Source organism: Perca flavescens, chromosome 11, assembly GCF_004354835.1.
Source record: "Perca flavescens isolate YP-PL-M2 chromosome 11, PFLA_1.0, whole genome shotgun sequence".
In the NCBI taxonomy this organism is placed as follows: Eukaryota; Metazoa; Chordata; class Actinopteri; order Perciformes; family Percidae; genus Perca; species Perca flavescens.
The window spans coordinates 17,908,296-17,926,859 of NC_041341.1; the positions used below are offsets into that span (position 1 = coordinate 17,908,296).

The window sequence follows — 18,564 nt, forward strand, 5'->3', positions numbered from 1 at the left end:
CAATTTACCCGCACTACCCGTTTGGGCTTACCAGGTCTGTCCAGAGTCTTCCCCCACCCACTGACCCAACTCACCACCAGATGGTGATCAGTTGACAGCTCCGCCCCTCTCTTCACCCGAGTGTCCAAAACACACGGCGTCAGATCAGATAAAACGATTATAAAATAGATCATTGACCTTTGGCCTAGGGTGCTCTGGTACCAAGTACATGAGCATCCCTATGTTCGAACATGGTGTTTGTTATAGACAATCCATGACTAGCACAGAAGTCCAACAACAAACAACCACTCTGGTTTAGATCAGGGAGGCCGTTCCTCCCAATCACGCCTCTCCATGTGTCTCCATCATTGCCCACGTGTGCGTTGAAGTCCCCCAGCAGAACAATGGAGTCCCCCACTGGAGCCCCATACAAGACTCCAGAATACTCCGAACTCTTGTTTGGTGCATATGCACAAACAACAGTCAGAGTTTTCCCCCCCACAACCCGCAGGCGTAGGGAGGCGACCCTCTCGTCCACCGGGGTAAACTCCAACATAGCGGCGCTCAGCCGGGGGCTTGTGAGTATCCCCACTTCCGCCCGGCGCCTCACACCCTGGGCAAATCCGGAGAAGAAAAGAGTCCAACCCCTATCCAGGAGTATGTTTCCAGAACCGAGACTGTGCGTAGAGGTAAGCCCCACCAGATCTAACCGGTAGCGCTCCACCTACCGCACAAGCTCCGGCTCCTTCCCCCACAGAGAGGTGACATTCCACGTCCCCAGAGCCAGCGTCTGCTGCCCGGGTCTGGTCCGTTGAGGCCCCTGACCTTCACTGCCACCCGTGTGGCAGCGCACCCGACCCCAGCGGTTCCTCCCACAGGTGGTGGGCCCATGGGATGGAGAGGGAGTTGCCACGTTGCTTCTTCGGGCTGTGCCCGACCGGGCTCCGTGGCAAATCCGGCCACCAGGCGCTCGCTGACAAGCCCGCCATCTGGGCCTGGCTCCAGATGCCCTCGGTCCCCGCTGTTTGCTCCCCAGTGCTGACTGACTCTGGTCTGTCTGCAGAGCTGGCGTTACCCGCTCTAGCGGACCTGGGAATCTGCCACACTCGTGATTTATTCATATTTTATTTTCTTTGCAGATAGTGATATGCTATGATGCACTGATGTCAGACAGGCTTGCTGCTGCTTTTAGTCTGAGTCTGTGAGATAACCAAACTTCCTTTGAATATAACTTGCATATAAATAGACGGAATAAATCAAAGTCCCCGGAAATAAATATAAATATAAGTATATATATATATACATACATATGTATTTAGGCTATTGAACTATAATGACTAATGCCTATATAAGTATTGCCTCATTTATGTATTTCGTGTTCTATTTCATAGCCATATTTATTATGTGAAGGCTACAGTTTCCCTCAACTGCAGCCGGGACATTCTAACGCTTAACGTGAAAAAGCTTAACGTGGTTTAATGTACCTAAACAATGATCAATCAGATATCAGTCAGTTATCAGTCACATAACGTCCATAATAATTTGACTTTGGATTAGATTTTTTGACAGTTTTCAGTGGTTATGAGAAGCAATATGAGAGAGAAATTTGGTAATCATTGATCACTGACATTTTCTACAATAAGGAAAATCTATTTGTTTATGGACATCAAGCGAGGCTATATGCTAGCGCCATATGCTAGCTACCTAGCTAGGTGCTTAAGTTATATTATTACTCACCCTTGTAGTTGTGGACATAACTTCATACGTCCCTCTTCAAAGCTTTCTCCCGTTTCCTGATGGGTGCAGGTGAAAGTGCGTCGACCATTCTGTGCACATTGTTCACATATACTTATAATAAAGTTATAAACGGCGCGGGATATATAAACTTGGTTACAGAGCAGCCGCCCTCAACAGACGTTCTAAAGTAAAACAAACGCACCCTCAACGGGGCAGGGATCATTTCATTGGTCAACACTACAGCTGGCATTCTATTGGTTGTTGACTTTTGGCAGGGTTATAACACAAAAAAATCCAAGCGTGCAGGAGAAATCCGAGAGCAGAAACTTTGCAAGCGAGCAGAATCAGCCTGAGTGCGAGGAGAAGGTTAAAAGCTGAGAGCAGGAAATCTGTCCAAACAACAACATATCTGAGTCCAAGCAGAAAGTTTGAGCACAAGCAGAGCAAATCCAAGCACGAGCTGTGAATATTTGAGTGTGAGAGCAAGGTTTTGAGTGCGAGCAGTGACTATTTGGGTGTGAGAGCAAGAAATCTGAACGTAATATCAGTGAGAAATGCTTTCAAATTGAAATAATGCGCTCTTGACTAATGACAGTAATATAACTCCATACAAAGCAGTGTTTTTTTTAAAAAGGGAATGCTTAACCAGTCCTGTTCAAATCATTTGCATGGCTCTGCAGCTGGGCTCATACTCAGCTCTCTAATATTCACTCTCTAGTATAGGCAGCAGAACCTGGTAGGTGGATAAGTGTTTGTGTGCAAGGGAAGGTCCATGTGCGCATGTGCATTTATATATATGTGTGTGTGTGTGTGTGTGTGTGTTAGAAACTTGATAGTGATGGGAGCAGTAAAGCAGTTACAGTGGGGGAAATAAGTATTTGACCCCTTGCTGAGTTTGCAGGTTTGCCCACTTACAAAGAATGCAAAAATCTACAATTTTAATCATATGTACATTCTAACAGTGAAAGACAGAATCCCAAAGAAAATTCCAGAAAATCACATCATATGAATTTATTAAAATTGATAACCATCTGATGAGGAAAAACAAGTATTTGACCCCCTGGACAAACAGCAAGTATTCTGGCTCCTACAAGCCAGTTAGTCTTTCTTTAAGACACAGCCCCAATCCGAACCAATTATCTACATCAAATACACCTGCCTCACCTCGTTACCTGTATAAAAGACACCTGTCAACACCCAAACAACCAGCATCCAACATCACCACCATGGGCAAGACCAAAGAGCTTTCTACGGACATCAGGGACAAGATTGTTGATCTGCACAAGGCTGGGATGGGCTACAAGAGAATCGGAAAGCAACTTGGAGAGAAAAGATCAACTGTCGGTGCAGTTATCAGAAAATGGAAGAAGCACCACAACACCGCCAACCTCCCTCGGTCTGGGCCTCCACACAAGATCTTTTCTACAAAATATTAACATGCTGTTTGTCCAGGGGGTCAAATACTTGTTTTTCCTTATCAGATGGTTATCAATTTTAATAAATTCATATGATGTGATTTTCTGGAATTTTCTTTGGGATTCTGTCTTTCACTGTTAGAATGTACATATGATTAAAATTGTAGATTTTTGCATTCTTTGTAAGTGGGCAAACCTGCAAAATCAGCAAGGGGTCAAATACTTATTTCCCCCACTGTACATTTCATGCACTTGCCCTCATACACCTTCCAGGGTGGGGAGAGAACCAGCTGCTTCATGAGCTACTCTCTTCCCTCACACTTCTGTCTGAGAAAGACCTTTACTATCTTCCCGTCACCATCCTTGCCATGTCACACAATCAAATCATTTCAGCTCCCACTCCTATGCACAAAATTACATGCATTACATTTAAGTATCTGTACCTATGAGGTGCCTTTTCTTTCTGTTTGCTCTACCTCAATTTCACATTAAATACAGCATTCAGCATACAGCACTCACATTCCAATTCAGGGTACAAACAGGTAAGCAGCCATACATGTTTGCGTGCACATACACACACAAACACACAAATGTAGCAGAAGCAAGTCCCTGCAAGTCCAGACACTGACCCTGACTTAGATGTTCCTTATTGACACGGTGTCCAATAATAGCCTTGGAAGGGGAACAAAGTCTGCAAGGACTCCAGTCACATGCCAGCGGCAGCAAGCCCACAGTAATATGCGGAAGTCTTCTATAGAAAGATGAGGTCACATGGGGGACAGCCTTCACCTCCTCTGACAAAGACTACCAACCAACATATAGGGCTTGGTCAACCAGTGCACCTGTTTAGTATTAAACATTATAGACATTCTTTTATGAGATTGGGGAAAATCTCAGACCAAAGGTTTGGATTTAATGTTAGCCTGCTGGCTGCGTTCCACGCCCAAATAACACGTTGTTGCTGCTGCTGCTGCCAGCAGTGCTTCCTACCACCTGTCATTAGCTGCCGTTTGAGCCTGCCAACTGCCCAGTCCCATGGGCCTCCCTTACTGTATAAGAATAGTCTGGGATTTCATCTTCTTCTCAGGATCATTTTTCAACTCATGTGGTCACCTGAGATATATCAGGAGTTTGACTCTGTATAAAAACATAGAATATTAAGTCAATCAACAGAAGATTAACTTAATTTAATTAAGTAATTTAAAATGACCAACTATTTTCTACATAGTTTCTTAAAATAAGGAATTCCACCAGTTTTGCATGTGTAATCCTGTGGAGTACGATTGCATATGGGAAAAAAAACGTTTTTGGCTCCAGAAGGAGAAGAGATGAAAAAGTGATGTCAGTAACTAGTCTTCAGGCTAGCGACGCTACATTACCTGCTACTAGCAAATACACCCGAATGTCTGAATGAAATGTTGGAATGTTGTGTGGAATCAGAAAGGCAATATCTCTGTTTCTGCTGCATGGATTTTGATTCTTTTTTTAAGCTGTCCATTGTGACTCCAACAACGTTAGAGAAGTGTAATCCTTATTATGCTTATTACTGTATATATAATCAGTGCACAATGCTTTATTCATGAGGCTTTTTGATAATATAGACTAAACAATCCTTATTAAAAAAAAAAAAACTATGGGATCAATCATCATTAAAGTTGATGCATTAGATATTGCACATTTCCAGTCATATATGACAGACATCTGTCTCAGGTCATAGTTTGCCAATTATAAATAGCACATATTGGTGTGGATTACAATTTGCACTAATCAGATTTGAGGGTGAAACTAATCTATGGCTTCCCCAGATGAACGGTAACCCCCTTAATCCCATCACCCACCCACCCCCCCTCATCTGTCTGCCCAGTCAGCTGTCTGCCTTCTGAGGTCAGGCACATGAAATGCATCTATCTACTCAGTGTATGCATGTGTGTGTATGCATGTGCTTTTTTCTGTCCATCAGAGGCGCTGCAAAGGAAATCCAGGAAGCGTGGTAACCAGCCAGTCCCATCTAAGAAGACATAATAAAAATGTAAACAAAGGCTTTTGACCAACAGGCCCAGAGTTAGAGGTGTTGTGTTCACCAGATTGACTTGTAGTCTGACTGATCAGACAGAAAATTTCCAGGTAACAGGTAATTTCTAGTTTTTCCTCTCTGAATTTCATGCAACTTTTACGACCATGCCACACTTCCTTACAGAACTTTGCTTTGACAGCAGCAGATCCATAAAAAAAAGCTTTCTTGCAGTGACAAGTCTTTGCACAGCTATCCTATTCTCCCCATCCTTCTCCTCCTTCTGCTCTTCATCATCATCATCCTCTATAGCTCATAAATCAACCCATAATTATCAGGGAGGGTGGTGACTAAGTCTTGAGACCATGTGGCTCAACAGCTGACCACAGCACAGGGGACTGGGCTGCGGTCTGACGCAGACCGACAGACTACAGCTTCATGACTTTAGCCTCTCGCTGGCTACACCCAGTGCAGCTCGCTTTGCCATGTTCCAAATAAGAGACATATGAAAGAAGAACAACAAGACAGAAGGCAACTGCCTGAAAATGGCTTCTTTTTTTTTTTAAAGAGAGAGCGATACTTCAATGCAACGCTGCCATACACAGAGGCCCACAATCTGGCTGAGAAGGAGGACAGATGGGTGTAGCGCACACACACACACACACACACACACACACACCCACACCCACACACACACACCCACATCAACACACACACACACACACACCTTGTTGAAAGGGGGGCTATGACTGAAATGGCTGGTCCTCGTCTTTGTACATCAGTTTACCATGATTGATATTTTAAACCAGTGTTAAACAGTTACAACTTTGCATCATATCTTCCCAAGGGGAACAACTTTAACACACATTCTTTCTCTCTTTCTCTCTCTCTCTCTCTCTCTCTCTCTCTCTGTCTCTCTGTCTCTCTCTCTCTCTGTCTCCCTCTCTCTCTCTCAGACACAAACAGCACTCAGCTATCTGAATGAGGCCATCTGTGAGCTCCTGTGAAACAATAGCAGAGTTTTGTGGGGTGACACAGGCAGAGTTATGTTCTTGTCTGTTACTCAGCGACGTTCTGTCACACCAAGCAGAAAAAGCTTTACAGACGGTTCTCCTCACTGCCCGTTACAATGCTTCTGTATGCTTCTTTTACTTTTTCTGTCTCACTCTCTCTTACCACTGACACACATCACACAACTGCAGGGCGTATGGGTGAAAGCCGCCCAAGGTCCTCTGAATCTGGGACGATTCCCAACTGACATCCTGTATACCAAAGGCTTTTTGGAGGAGTGTGTGTTTCTAGCCAACAAACCTGTTTTCTTTTTCTGTGCTGCCAGCCGGCACACATGCAACATCTCAGGGCAAACAACAGCACGGGCTGGGACGATTCGACGTAGTCGACGTAATTCAATTACGTAAATGCATCGACACAAATAATTTGAGTCGACGTGTAGAAATCTAAAAATAACATGGCTGCCTCCAGCAACAGCGCAAGTATGGATTCCTCGCAAGTTCAACAACACATTGAGAAAAAGGCTCGCACACGGTCTTCTAAAGTGTTTACTCTAATGCCAACAACAACATGGTAGTCTGTAGACTTTGTAAAATGCATCACTGAGTCAGCATAACAGCAGCAAAACACCATAAGTTCTGCTCACTTTTTGTCCCTTTCCCTCCCTAGTAGAGTTTAGATTCTCTGCCTGAGCCCGAACTTGATCCACGGGCCGGGTCGGGCCGATATTTCCCAACAGCGTCCTCAGGCCGGGCCGGACCCTTGATCAAGAATTTGTGTTTTTTTTAATCATTACTTTATTAGCCTAATTGGGTGTGGAGAAAGTTATGCCTCTCCAGCTTCTCCTGTAACTCTCGGTATATGTCCTGCACTGACAAAACTGTTTGTTAAACTGTGCTAAAATCGTGTCTCCTCCATCTGTAGCACTGTCTTCGATAATTGCCCAACCAGGCCAGATTATTTCAGATATTTAGTACAAGTACTTTATAACGTCAGTTATAACGGCCCACATATTAAAAAATTGGCGGGTTTAAATTGGGCTCTGGCTCATAATTCCAGTTATTGTGTTGGGTTGGGCTCGGACACAACGTGCACGGGCTCGGGTAGGGTCGGGCTTAATTTTTTTGGGCCCGATCTAAGCTTTACTCCCAAGCATGTGCGATTATCAACATAGTGACATGGAATGTGTTCCCAGTAGGCTAGTAGCCCGACGGTCCGTTAGTCCGTTGATTTGTTTTAATGCCCCGCTATGACTTAACATTAAGCATCATCAAACGCTGTCAGTCTGCAGTGTTATTTTTTTTGGTTTACCATCATCATCACAGACTGTTATATTAGACACTCTGCAACTTGCCTTATGTTGGATTTATTTGACACATCTGTTTTCATATGTTGCTAAAACTGCACTTTTTTTACTGTAAGATTAAAGGGAGAAGAACTTGGATGTTAAACAAGAGCTTATTCATTTTTTTTACCTATTACTGTTAAAAAAAAGCAAATTCAGGCTACTCTTTTTGCACTTGCTCTGTTTACTTTAAGTTTTTAATGTATTCCTTGTGAAAGTCACTTTATTTTGTGGTTGGATTGATGACCTACATCTGGCTTCAGGGTGCACAACAAATTATTACTTGAACAGTGTAGTGTTAATAAATTTTAATAAATAGAGATTTGAACATTATTGAAATTTGTTTTGTGTAAATTGTTAATAATTGAGCAATGGGAAAATAATCGGTAATTGAAAAATGAATCATTAGATTAATCTGAAAATGTATCGTTAGATTAGTCGACTAATAGATTAATTGTTTAAAAAAATAATTGTTTGGGACAGCCAAAGAAACAAAAAGAGAACATGAGAACAAAATGCTGATGCCAATGCCTGTTGTGCCATTAGGCCTTCTGTGAATGGTAAACAGTGAAACTCAAACACTTTCACGCACAGCTAAACAACACTCAAACAGGAGACAAGTGGCACCATACCTCACTGTAACATTTCCACCGCAGTTCTTGATGCTTTCTTTTCAGCTAAGAAATAATATCCAGGGACAATCTGGTCTCAACTGCAAAGATCTGAAACACTCAGAGTGAGAAAAAAGCTCTCAGCTCTCTCTACATCTACACCCATAGGCTAAAATCCTCCACTGACATCCCACCAGAGAAAAGGGTAGGAGAGGGAGAGAGGGGAGTGTGCCAGTTTGGGTGAATGAGGGGGGAGTAGTTGAAAGGGAGAGAGAGCATGAGTCAGTGAGAGGCGGAGAGAGAGACACTTAGGAGTTTGTCAGTGAGTGAGCATGTGTGTTTGTGAGAGAGAAAACGAGAGAGTGAGACTGGAGTTTAAAACTCTAATTACAACTGCTTATCACAAGCCCATGAGCAGCTGGTGGGAATGAGTGACACAGGACTTAATACACACTACACTCTGTTGCGCCTGCAGCCTACCTGTGTACTTGCTGTGTGTTATTGTTAGGGGGAGGAGAACCAAACACTGTGGGCTAAAAGTGAAACCATATAGTGAAAACAGGAGGACATAAGAGGAGCAGATCTAGATGTGCCAAGCAAAAGGACAACCGTAGCTATACATGCCTTCTCATTCCCTTAACTCCAAGGATGGAAAGTGTACAACAATATTTTACTCAAGAAAAAGTCAAATTACTGTAAAAATGTACTCAGACGTAAGTAAAAAGTAGGTCAGTAATGGTATTTGTTACAACTATATTAAATTGCATACAATAACATGCCAATGTATGCACTATTGAAACATTTCCCTTATGTCCAAACAGCAATACATGTCCCATATGCAGCCTGTGCATACAACTGATAATCAGTTATCAATATTAGCTACAACTTCCTTCAGTGCAGCCTATCAAGAATTAACCAGAAAACATGACAACTCTGACAATGACACAAACATTACCAAATAAAAGAGCTACGCGCACACACAGAGATAGAAGTCAGTAAACACGAGCAAAAAGACAGCATACAGAATAGGTGTAATGTTCTCCGCTTCTGGAGAGTGTTAGCTACATCCATAAATTTATGTATTTATTTATTAAACGTTAACGTTACTCACCTGTCTTGAGCACATAATTGTCGATGCTTTGAGCACCGTTAGTCCCCCTCAATCGGCTTTAGGTTCAACTTTATCTTCTTCGTTTAATCTCCATCCCTAATATAACCAGTCCACTCAGCATCTCTGTGCCACTGCACTCCTGAAATTCAAAATGTTTGACACCAGAAAGGTCTTTCACACACCTCACTGAAGGTAAAATGTTCTAAGTAAAGTTAGATTTAGAAACCATACTATTTCCGCTAGACCCAGCATAGGCTACACTGGGTGTGTTTGATTTGGGTCATGTGGCTTGCTGGCCAGCAGGTGGTGCATCGGTGATTAAATGAAGGTAGATATGAAAATAGTTTAAACATTTAACTAAAAATGAGGATATGGCATTACTTTATTGTTTTCATAATGGAAACATATTCATATTACAATATGATTATAAGGTCATAATGGTTGCTTTTGGTGCACAGGTTATGCACATGCTAGCATAATGGGGGATATGGCAATGTTGGTTGGTCAGTCGGTTGTCCACTAATTTGGTCCAGACTGAAATATATTATTGCCAGGAAATGTAATTAATGCCATTCCCATCAACCTCAGCTGCACTTTGTGTTTAGTGCTACTTAGCAGATGTTAGCATTCTTAAACGCTAAACTAAGATGGTAAACTTGGTAAACATTATACCTGCTAATTTGCATCAGCATGTTAGCAGTGTCATTGTGAGCATGTAGCATCGTTAGCATGCTGCAACGCTGTGCCAAAGTAATATAACATGTTTCCAAAACCAGATTTCCTCACCTTTTTTTTTTTTTTTCACTGAAATATTGGAAATTAACAACATACCAACATATAATTCATCATGTGTTGTTAACATTAACAAAAAACAAGTGAGGAAAAGATAGTACCTAAAATGACTTTCATCTGTCTTTTAATAGTAGGCCTATATGTTTAGTTTGTTGTTGTGGTTATGCCTTTGCACACGGTACAGTGCGCCCTGTAGCCTATGTTTTTAAATGAAATGGTGGAGAGACCGTTTGCAAAAGAGAGGACATTGATATTTGCACAGTCCCATAGCCCCTAGATTTGTGTGTGTGTGTGTGTGTTTGGGGGGGTGGCAGACAAATGTTGCTGGCTCTCTGTGTCATCATACATCCATGCTCTGTGTGCCTCTGCCAAAGCTCCATCTTGGAGCAATAAAGCAAAGTGTGGGAGTCAGGAGATGGAGAGAGGAAGGGGGGCAGAGTTGTGGCAAACCAAAATCCTTCCCTCCTCTCATCCATTTGATGTTTTCCCTCTCCTCTGTAATAGGCTGATGTCCTTGAGCAAAAAGACCAAGAAACTAAAACTAATCAAGATGAGCTCGAACAGAGACAACGTTTAAATCTTCTCTAACTTTTCTTGCACACGTGAAGATTGCAAGCCTGGCGTTTCATCGCGGTTTGATTCCAAGCAGAGGCAGAACCATATGAATTATAGATCATCTTATATGCCAAGCAGATCCTAGTCAGGGGAGAAGAACACTGCTAACACTGTTATAAATATAAATAAATAAACCTCTCATTCTGCCGGTCAGTCACATTTTTCCAATCAAAAACAATTAGTGTCTTCTGAAGCTGAAACGATAAAAAATCTACAGCATGGCCGACACAGAACATGGTGTTTATACTTTAGAGTAACGGATGGCACAATCCAGTTTGTTGATAAACCAAATCCGCACTTAAATGGGAAATCCACGCAATGCTGCTGCCAGTTCAGCTGGAGGGCTCTGGATCAGCCTGATTACTTTGGTCTGACTGCAGCAGATCAAAGTAATCCCCAAATACTAGAGAAGTCCGTACACGAGACAGCCATGTAGTACACTGAAGCACAGTGAGATGATGTGAGTGCTGTACATTTTGTCAGTATTTAGGGGGGGCCAGTGAAAATGCACGTGTGCATATGAATGTGTGTGTGTCTGTGCATGTGCAAATCTATGTCTACTTGCAAAAGCTGCAGTGTGTGTTTGTAGTTATTTGCTGCTGAGAGTATGCTGGGTTTAATAATCAAGATTCAGGGATCACCTTTAGCCCCTGTCATCAGTCAGACCTGTCCTAAAGCTTCCAAACAGGGAGAGAGGGAGGGAATGAAAAGGACAGATGGGGACACAGAGACACTAAGGTCAATGTTTAACACAAGTGATGCAGCCTGAAAAATGGGAGAATGAAGGAGAAAGACTGGGACTAATGAGTCCACTAAATTTTACCCCTATCTCATTCAAGCAAGCAAAATATTCTGTACTCTTGAGAAATTTACATCAAACTAAATTCTAAATATGAGGTTATCCTGCTTACTGTACATGTGGATACATAGTTTTTGCAGTGAAGACTGTGCCTGTGCCAACATAAAAAAAGTGTTTGGTGTGTTGCTTTTCCTGCCTTTTTTTTTTTTTTTTTTTTTTTTTTAAAAGATTGGTCTGATTCTTAAAAGCAGACTTTACACTTTACACTCTTTCTATTTTTTTTTAAGACTTGCTTCTTGCCAGCTCCAGCTAAAAATAGATTTAATAATGCGTTAAATATTCTAATGCTAATGGTGGTCACTAATTGGTGTTACTTATTCGCTAAGACACAAAACGTAATCATTGTAAAAAATGATGTCTTAGTCCGTTTTAACACTGATATAAATCTGCTTTTTTTAATAATACGACTGCACTCTCAACATGTGTGTGAGTGTGTGAACTATACACAGTGCCAGCATGTGTACACAGCAGGTCTCATTTCCTGATTCTCCGGTCAGATGCTGGTTTCTCTTTTGAGAGGCAAACCCACAATGACATCAGCTTCCGCCAACACACCAGCCGTCACCATGGCACCACACAAAGACATTTCTGGCCCAGAGGGAGGGGAGAGTATCATGCTTGACATGTTTATACGAGAGGTCTGTGCTCCCCTCTTCTCTTATAGCCTCCTCCCCCTCCTTCTTATTTTTCTTGAGTGTTTGTACAGCCGCCTGCTCTGTTTACCAGATCATCAAAAAGCTTCTCTGACTTCCATGGCTGTAGTACCCTGGGTCTGGCCTGTCCTGCTCTCTCTATCTGTTTTAGCCTCACAGCCTCTCTCTTCTCTGCTGCTACCCATTAAGTCCATTTCAAATCTTTCTTTCTCAGCCTTCTATTTTAGATTTTTTTCCTCCCTCCCCTTCTTTTGGTCTCTCTTCTTGCCGAATTGGAGCCATGACTCCCAAGGGCAGACTGCCTAGTGAAGAAGTGACCACCCACTGGGCTTTGTCTAACTCTTTGCCCCAACGAACAGAAGGCCTGTGTGTATGTGTGTGTCTGTGTTACACAGAGAGGGACAACACCAATGCAAAAATGTGTAAATAGCAATCTCTTCAAAATGAACATGTTGGAAAATATCTGGCTGAAAAAAATATCTCAAGATGCTGACCTGTCTTGAGCAATATAGAGAGGCATGTTCGCTCTCTTCCACTGAGTAAAATACCATATTTTTAAAAGGTAAAGTTAATTTGAATAGGCTACTTTAGTACGGTTTATCTTCAACGGATTTAGGCCTGAAACAAAATTAAAACTAATTTTCAATAATACCACCATTTTTACATTTTAAAGAGTCTATGACTAAATTATGGATTCTTCACTAATCTTTTTTTTTTTAATCTGAAAAAGAGCATTAGCAGAGAATGAGTCAATTTCAAAAATCACACTAGAAAAATATTGGGGTAGGGGAGGATGTCCCTAAGGCATTCTGCCACAACAACCTACGGGGCATCAATCCATCCATTGCATAATTACCAGAAAACAAAATTTTATATTTTGCTCCAAATCTCCTAGTTGAATCACCACAGTGTATTTTTGTGTCTGAGTTACATGTGGGTTAGTCTCGCATTGCCAGACCTTCCTCCACAATGCTGCGGAGGAGGGTCTGGCTACTCCACACAGCATTCCAGGATGGGAGAAAAACGTGCTCTGGTTTATTGGCATTTCTTTAAACCAATCTTCTTGCCCCGGGTGCAGATAGCTTCCAGAAATATAGTTCAATGAAACTATATTTCCAATCAATAATTTGTGTTTATGTGAAGTAGAGGTGGGTGATATGCTTGAGATAAATATCACAGTGTTGATATATTTTCATTATCTATAATCATGCAAAATCATGTAAAATAATCAAACTGATTTTAAATGCAGTCAACTGTGTTCCACTATTATGCAAATTAGGCAAAACTGTTCTGTGTAAAACAAAACAGATCATTAATTTGCAAATAATTTTTTTATAACAATTTTGCTGTGAATCATTCATTTGTGCAGCAGAAATGTATAAAAGAATAACATGATGTGAATATGACAATATGATTCCACTCTATTAAAAAATAGCACTAAATTATCGCCAAGTACTTTATAATCTACTTTGAATATTATGTATGTTAATTCTGACACCACGTTATATGTAATTTCCATGTATAAAAATAATTCAAACAATGTTTGGTTGTGAAAATGTGTACAAAGTCATGGTAATCCATTGTTCAAAAAGTGTCTGAATCCTGCACTAGATGTAACTCCCTCTCCCTCTAGCTCTTAAAATGAAGAATTTCACTATTTCCTCCAGGCTGCTCAGGCATTACAAATGAATGTGCAGACATCTTCTGCCTGTACAGGTTTCCCTCAATCTAAAAATAGGCACTTTTACCTGAATTCCACTGTTCCTGCTCAACCTTAGCTCCTTTTGTCTCTCTGCTGCCTGGCAGGATATTCTGCCACTCTTTTCTACTTGTGGCCAACAAAGGGACAACAACCTCCACCCACATTCCTTGTGCAAGAACTGTCACTTTATTGAATCTGATTTTTTAGTTTATCAGTTAGACATATATAGGTAAACTTAGGTAAATCAGGTTATGGTATTCAGATTAATTATGTTCAAATATCTAAAATAACAAAGCAGTAGAGAACAATTTCAGTAATGTTGCTGCTATAGTAGGAAAGATTATTGATCAAAACATAAGAATGACACACAAGTAAGACATCTCTTTAAAGTCAGACAAAGTCAAGTCTCACATGTTACATCTTGCCATGTGTTGGTGATTATTTGAGGGAAAAAAAGGACTTTATTCTGTTGTTGTAGAAATGAAAATAATACAGCTGTAGCTAGGTGGATGTATTTTTACGAGTAAAGACATCAACTCATAGTCCCCTGCATTTCCCATCAGGCTGTACTGAAATGTCTGCTTCCTGTATTCTTCTCACCTCATAGGTCAGGCGAGGACACCAGAACTGTGCCATTCTTGCTCCCATTATGGCACCTCTTTCCCACCACAACAGTGTCCCCCGGGTCCGAAATGAGGTGACACATTTTTAAGCCAGTTTTACAGCACCCATAAAGGTGGCATCTCCATATAGGGACACGTTGGCTGTGGAACGAGGGATCAGTAGCTCCAAGTGGTCCCCGACCTCCAGCTTCACAATACCTGAGGGATGCAAATGTAATGTTGTTTTTTTCTTGCCAAAAACAGCTATCAGCCATACCCTACTATTGACAGACATATGGAGCCAATCCACACACACGTGCTTGAGAGCTTGACTGAAAAACACTGACTGGCCTTCCATAACAGCTGTTGCAAAATAGGGGGAACGTAGCTCGACATAAACAATAACTCAGACTCACCTCCTGTGTAGCAGGTGTTGTAAGGGTGAACGGGGTTCATATTCTGGATGCAGCGGAACAAGACCACATACTGAGGCTCGTCTCCCACCACATTCCTCTTCCTCCGGATCACCACGTGACCCATTGCAAAGGTGCTGTCCATGTAGTAGACCTGAGCACATCAGAAATACCGGGTTATGGTGGTATGGTATGATGCATGGGTGTTAACATGTACAAACAGTCAGGTGGGTGAAATATTATTTGCTACTTTGTTTATTGTGCAGGCATCATTTGCATTGTCTCTGTCCGTATCGGACCTTTCTTCAAGGGCTGTCAACCAACTGCATGCTTAGATCAAGCACGCCCTTTTTTCTGCAATGTATGTAGACTTAATCCCCCTACTATGTCAAATCTGGCAAACAGACTAGCAGCACCTCCCTGTGGAAAAATTATGAAATGACAACAAACAGACCTACCTGACTGTACACAAAGTAGAAGCCCTCCTCTCTGACTAACATGCTGTCTCCGTCTTCCTCCAGGGCAGAGCCTCTCCTCAGCCCAGCCTGCCACGGGATACCTGTGTGCGGCTCCGCGTTATATTCTGATCAAAGAAATAAGAATATATCAGAAAACATGTCAAAGCACTTAAAGCTAAACGTGTATCCCGACAGTCAACCTGTTTCGAATCAGTTAACAGAGTCTAATTCGGGTATCAGTTTATATGTTTATACACATTCTAGTGTGTTTATGTACATCCTAGTGTGAAATATATTACTATCAGTAATAATGGGTACATTTAATGCAAACTTCCAAAAAAGTCTAAAAATAATATGAAATGGTAAAAATAAAATAAAAACTACGTCAATTTCAATTCTATTACAAATCACCAAACTATCATAGCCCAGGTCAGGCATACGGTACCTTTCTGGAAGGTTTTCCTGCTATTGTTTGCCAGCAACTGCAGGCAAGGCTGAGAAACTATGACAAAACATAAGAGAAATTTAGACATGTTAAAACTGGTCAGCAGGTTCCTTACAATCCTAACGTCTGTCTTTTTTCTTGTGCTTCTTCCCTTTTTACATTTTGGGCGAGAATTCCATTGACAAAGTCAGCACTTAGCAACTACAGCATACTAAATATTGGTGTCCTCACCCCAGGGAATTTTAAATAGCTTGAGCTGATGGTAAGCACATTTACACCAAACCGACCCAAAGTTCCAAGTACTTTTTTAGTTCTTGTAACAATTTTTAAGGAACTTAAATGTTCCTTCAGTCCATTGTTATCTGTGTTTCCACCATGGTCTAAAGACCCGTAAAGATTAGGCAAATTAGTCTGCTGACATATGAAAAAGCAACATGATGGGACAAGGGCTGCTGGTGGTTGCAGGGGTAAACACACTCCGCAGCCTGCAGTTCAGTGTGCTTGCACGTTTCTTCTAAAAAACAATAATAAAAAAAAAAATAACAACAACATAGATTGTGTCTCACTGTGCTTTAGAACGTAAAAGCTGTGAAACAATCTCATTCACAGCACTGCCACGCTACCCTGCTCGCCCGCCCGAGACACACGTCTACTGCCTGCAGTTCAGTTTGGCTCCTCGAGCGAATCTCTTTCTCTGGTCTTTTTTAAAATGAGTCGGGAACCCGACAGAAATGCCTAACTTTACTTTTAACGTTATCCGTCAAAGAGAAATGTTCTTCCCTCGTTAAAATGGTCATATATTGACACTAGAGTACTTCCTTGTTTTATGAATCAAGCAGTAGGCAGTTGAAGGTTATTGACCAATAACCGATGCTCATCCCTGCAAACCACACCTAGAAGGTTCCTATACTTTCAGAAAGTACTATTTACTTTTACTATTTTACTGTACTTTTTGAACTTCACACTTGGCTATTAGTTTGTTTGTAAGAGGACAATGTTTTTTGGGTAGTTTTTCCTTTTCTTAATCACAGATCTAAGGGTAGATTCAGGTAGGTAGGTAGGTGTGTACACATTGTTATTGTTATTGTAACATACAGTATGATCATATAAAATCTTAATAAGGAATGGATTGAAGACCTTAATCACCACCTTTAACACTAGAAATAAAATTGGTCACACTATGAATATATCGCGTAGTCTTTTTGCAAGTGAACCAATGGATTTGTAAAACACCACCAATCTTGCACTCTATGCAAATTAACTAAAGGAACTAATATCCGCATCTTACACATTGTCAGACTCAGGTGCAGTCTACCGTGTCTTACCTATTTTCTCTGATCCGGGGACCAATCTTCTCCTCCTTATCAGGGTGAAAGTTTGTTGAGACCCAGGTTGGTGCAGGGACTCTTGGCTGCTTCTCCAACTGATATTCTCAGTCTAAAAAAAACACACAAAGTTTGTAGAAAAACAATACATGCTGGTAAAATGCTGTCTTTACATTCATGTGCAGTTGCGGATGTCCTGACTCATTGTCTCTCACCTGGCCTGCATGCTTGGCCTCTCGGCCCTCTTCTCTCCTGCGACAAACCTCTGATTTGAGCCCCTCTACCTCAGCTCTGAGGGCCACCAGTTGGTACAGGGACAAAGCTGAAAGAGAAGAGGAGGTGACAGCAGCTAGCGTCAGCAGGAAAACTGGCCAGGACAGCCTCCCTTCACCTGTCTTTTTTCCAGTCCCAGGCTCCACACAATCCATCGCAGGGCCCATACAATCTCCAGAAAGCTCACACTGGCAGCATGACAAGTCTTAAGCTTGAACTACGCTGCCTCTCTTCTGACAGACTGGGGCTAGCAATGGTTGATGTTTGCTTCTGTCATCAATGGTGTCTATAAAGCCTCTAGTGTTACCTTAATGTCTATCTAAAAGCTCCACTGACTTCCCTAACTCTCGCTTTGTCCTTCAGTAGACGGTTCCAGTCGAGTCTGAGTGACTACGCAGATTAGATACTGTACAAAAAAGGGCAAAACAGCTTCCCCTCTACGGTTACACTCAGCTAACCACACCAAGCTTCCTGCCTGACCAGAAGCCTTGACAAATCTCTCTCCCCTTTCTCTTCATCTTGCTCCCTCAAAATGATAGAACACATCTCAGCTTATCCACATTCTAAGAAATAACCCATGTGATCGTTGCAGAGCGAAAACAGGAAAGACAGGTTGGCAGTTAGATAAGTGACAGTGAATGTCAGGTCCGGAAATGGGAGGGGAGGGGTGGGGTGGGGGAGAAATAAACCTTAAAAATTACACATTAGAATTTGACAGCTAGAGGAGCCAATACGTACTGAAAGAAGGAAGTACAAAAATTACTTCCACTTTGAACATAACATTGGAAAACAAACAAAGTGCGATTCCCAGAATAAAAAAGTGAAGTGATTCCAGGTTACATAAATGAATTTGGAAGTTACATTAAAAAGGCTTCTTTACAACAACAAATATAACAAGAAAAGCAATTGAATGTATCAATTTATTGCATGTTACAGTACAGAAAATAGAAAGTGAAAATGTGTGCTTAGAAAAGAATTTGTCTACATTGTTTTGATATAGAAAAAAACATTAACAAGTAAAATGGAAAATCCCTCAAACTGACTGCTAGATAAAGTTGAATCATTCAGATGTCTGACCGTTCAGATATCCCATTAATGTTTCTTCACTGTGGAGTCAGTGTACGTCATGGTAGATGTACACAAATAATGTCAACACTGTGCAGGTCCATTACAGAAATTTGCCAAGACTCAACGTGATCACATGCCA

At 41.6% G+C, this 18,564-nt stretch overlaps 2 protein-coding genes and 1 long non-coding RNA gene across 5 annotated transcripts in view; 1 reads left to right on the top strand and 2 right to left on the bottom strand.

Annotated features, from left to right (window-relative positions):
- The window catches only part of myo16 (myosin XVI), a 123,631-nt gene extending 114,131 nt beyond the window's left edge, over nucleotides 1–9,500 (bottom strand). For 2 of the 3 annotated variants that reach the window (XM_028591826.1, XM_028591824.1), the window contains exon 1: nucleotides 9,221–9,500. In XM_028591826.1, the coding sequence (XP_028447627.1) occupies nucleotides 9,221–9,235 (15 nt within the window). In that variant the 5' untranslated portion in view covers nucleotides 9,236–9,500. Of the gene's footprint in view, nucleotides 1–8,130; nucleotides 8,196–9,220 lie in introns of those variants that run through there. The other variant, XM_028591825.1, reaches the window with a different exon arrangement.
- Nucleotides 9,468–18,001, top strand: LOC114564472 (uncharacterized). The gene is made up of 3 exons (XR_003693757.1): nucleotides 9,468–9,548; nucleotides 14,449–15,083; nucleotides 17,270–18,001. It is a non-coding gene; the product is annotated as an uncharacterized LOC114564472 (long non-coding RNA).
- Nucleotides 14,005–17,996, bottom strand: tnfsf13b (TNF superfamily member 13b). The gene is made up of 6 exons (XM_028591829.1): nucleotides 17,300–17,996; nucleotides 17,085–17,196; nucleotides 15,760–15,816; nucleotides 15,315–15,439; nucleotides 14,860–15,010; nucleotides 14,005–14,662 (listed from the first exon to the last, which is right to left on the bottom strand). Exons 1-6 carry the CDS (start codon nucleotides 17,522–17,524, stop codon nucleotides 14,550–14,552), a joined length of 783 nt encoding a protein of 260 aa, XP_028447630.1. The 5' UTR covers nucleotides 17,525–17,996; the 3' UTR covers nucleotides 14,005–14,549.
- Nucleotides 18,002–18,564: the final 563 nt, after the last annotated feature.

Coding starts and splice junctions, on each gene's coding strand:
- tnfsf13b (XM_028591829.1), bottom strand. CDS start 17,524: ATGGGCCCTGCGATGGATTGTGTGGAGCCTGGGACTGGAAAAAAGACA. Junction 17,197..17,299: donor AGGCCAAGCATGCAGGCCAG/GTGAGAGACAAT, acceptor TGTTTTTTTTAG/ACTGAGAATATCAGTTGGAG. Junction 15,011..15,314: donor TCTACTTTGTGTACAGTCAG/GTAGGTCTGTTT, acceptor TGATGTGCTCAG/GTCTACTACATGGACAGCAC.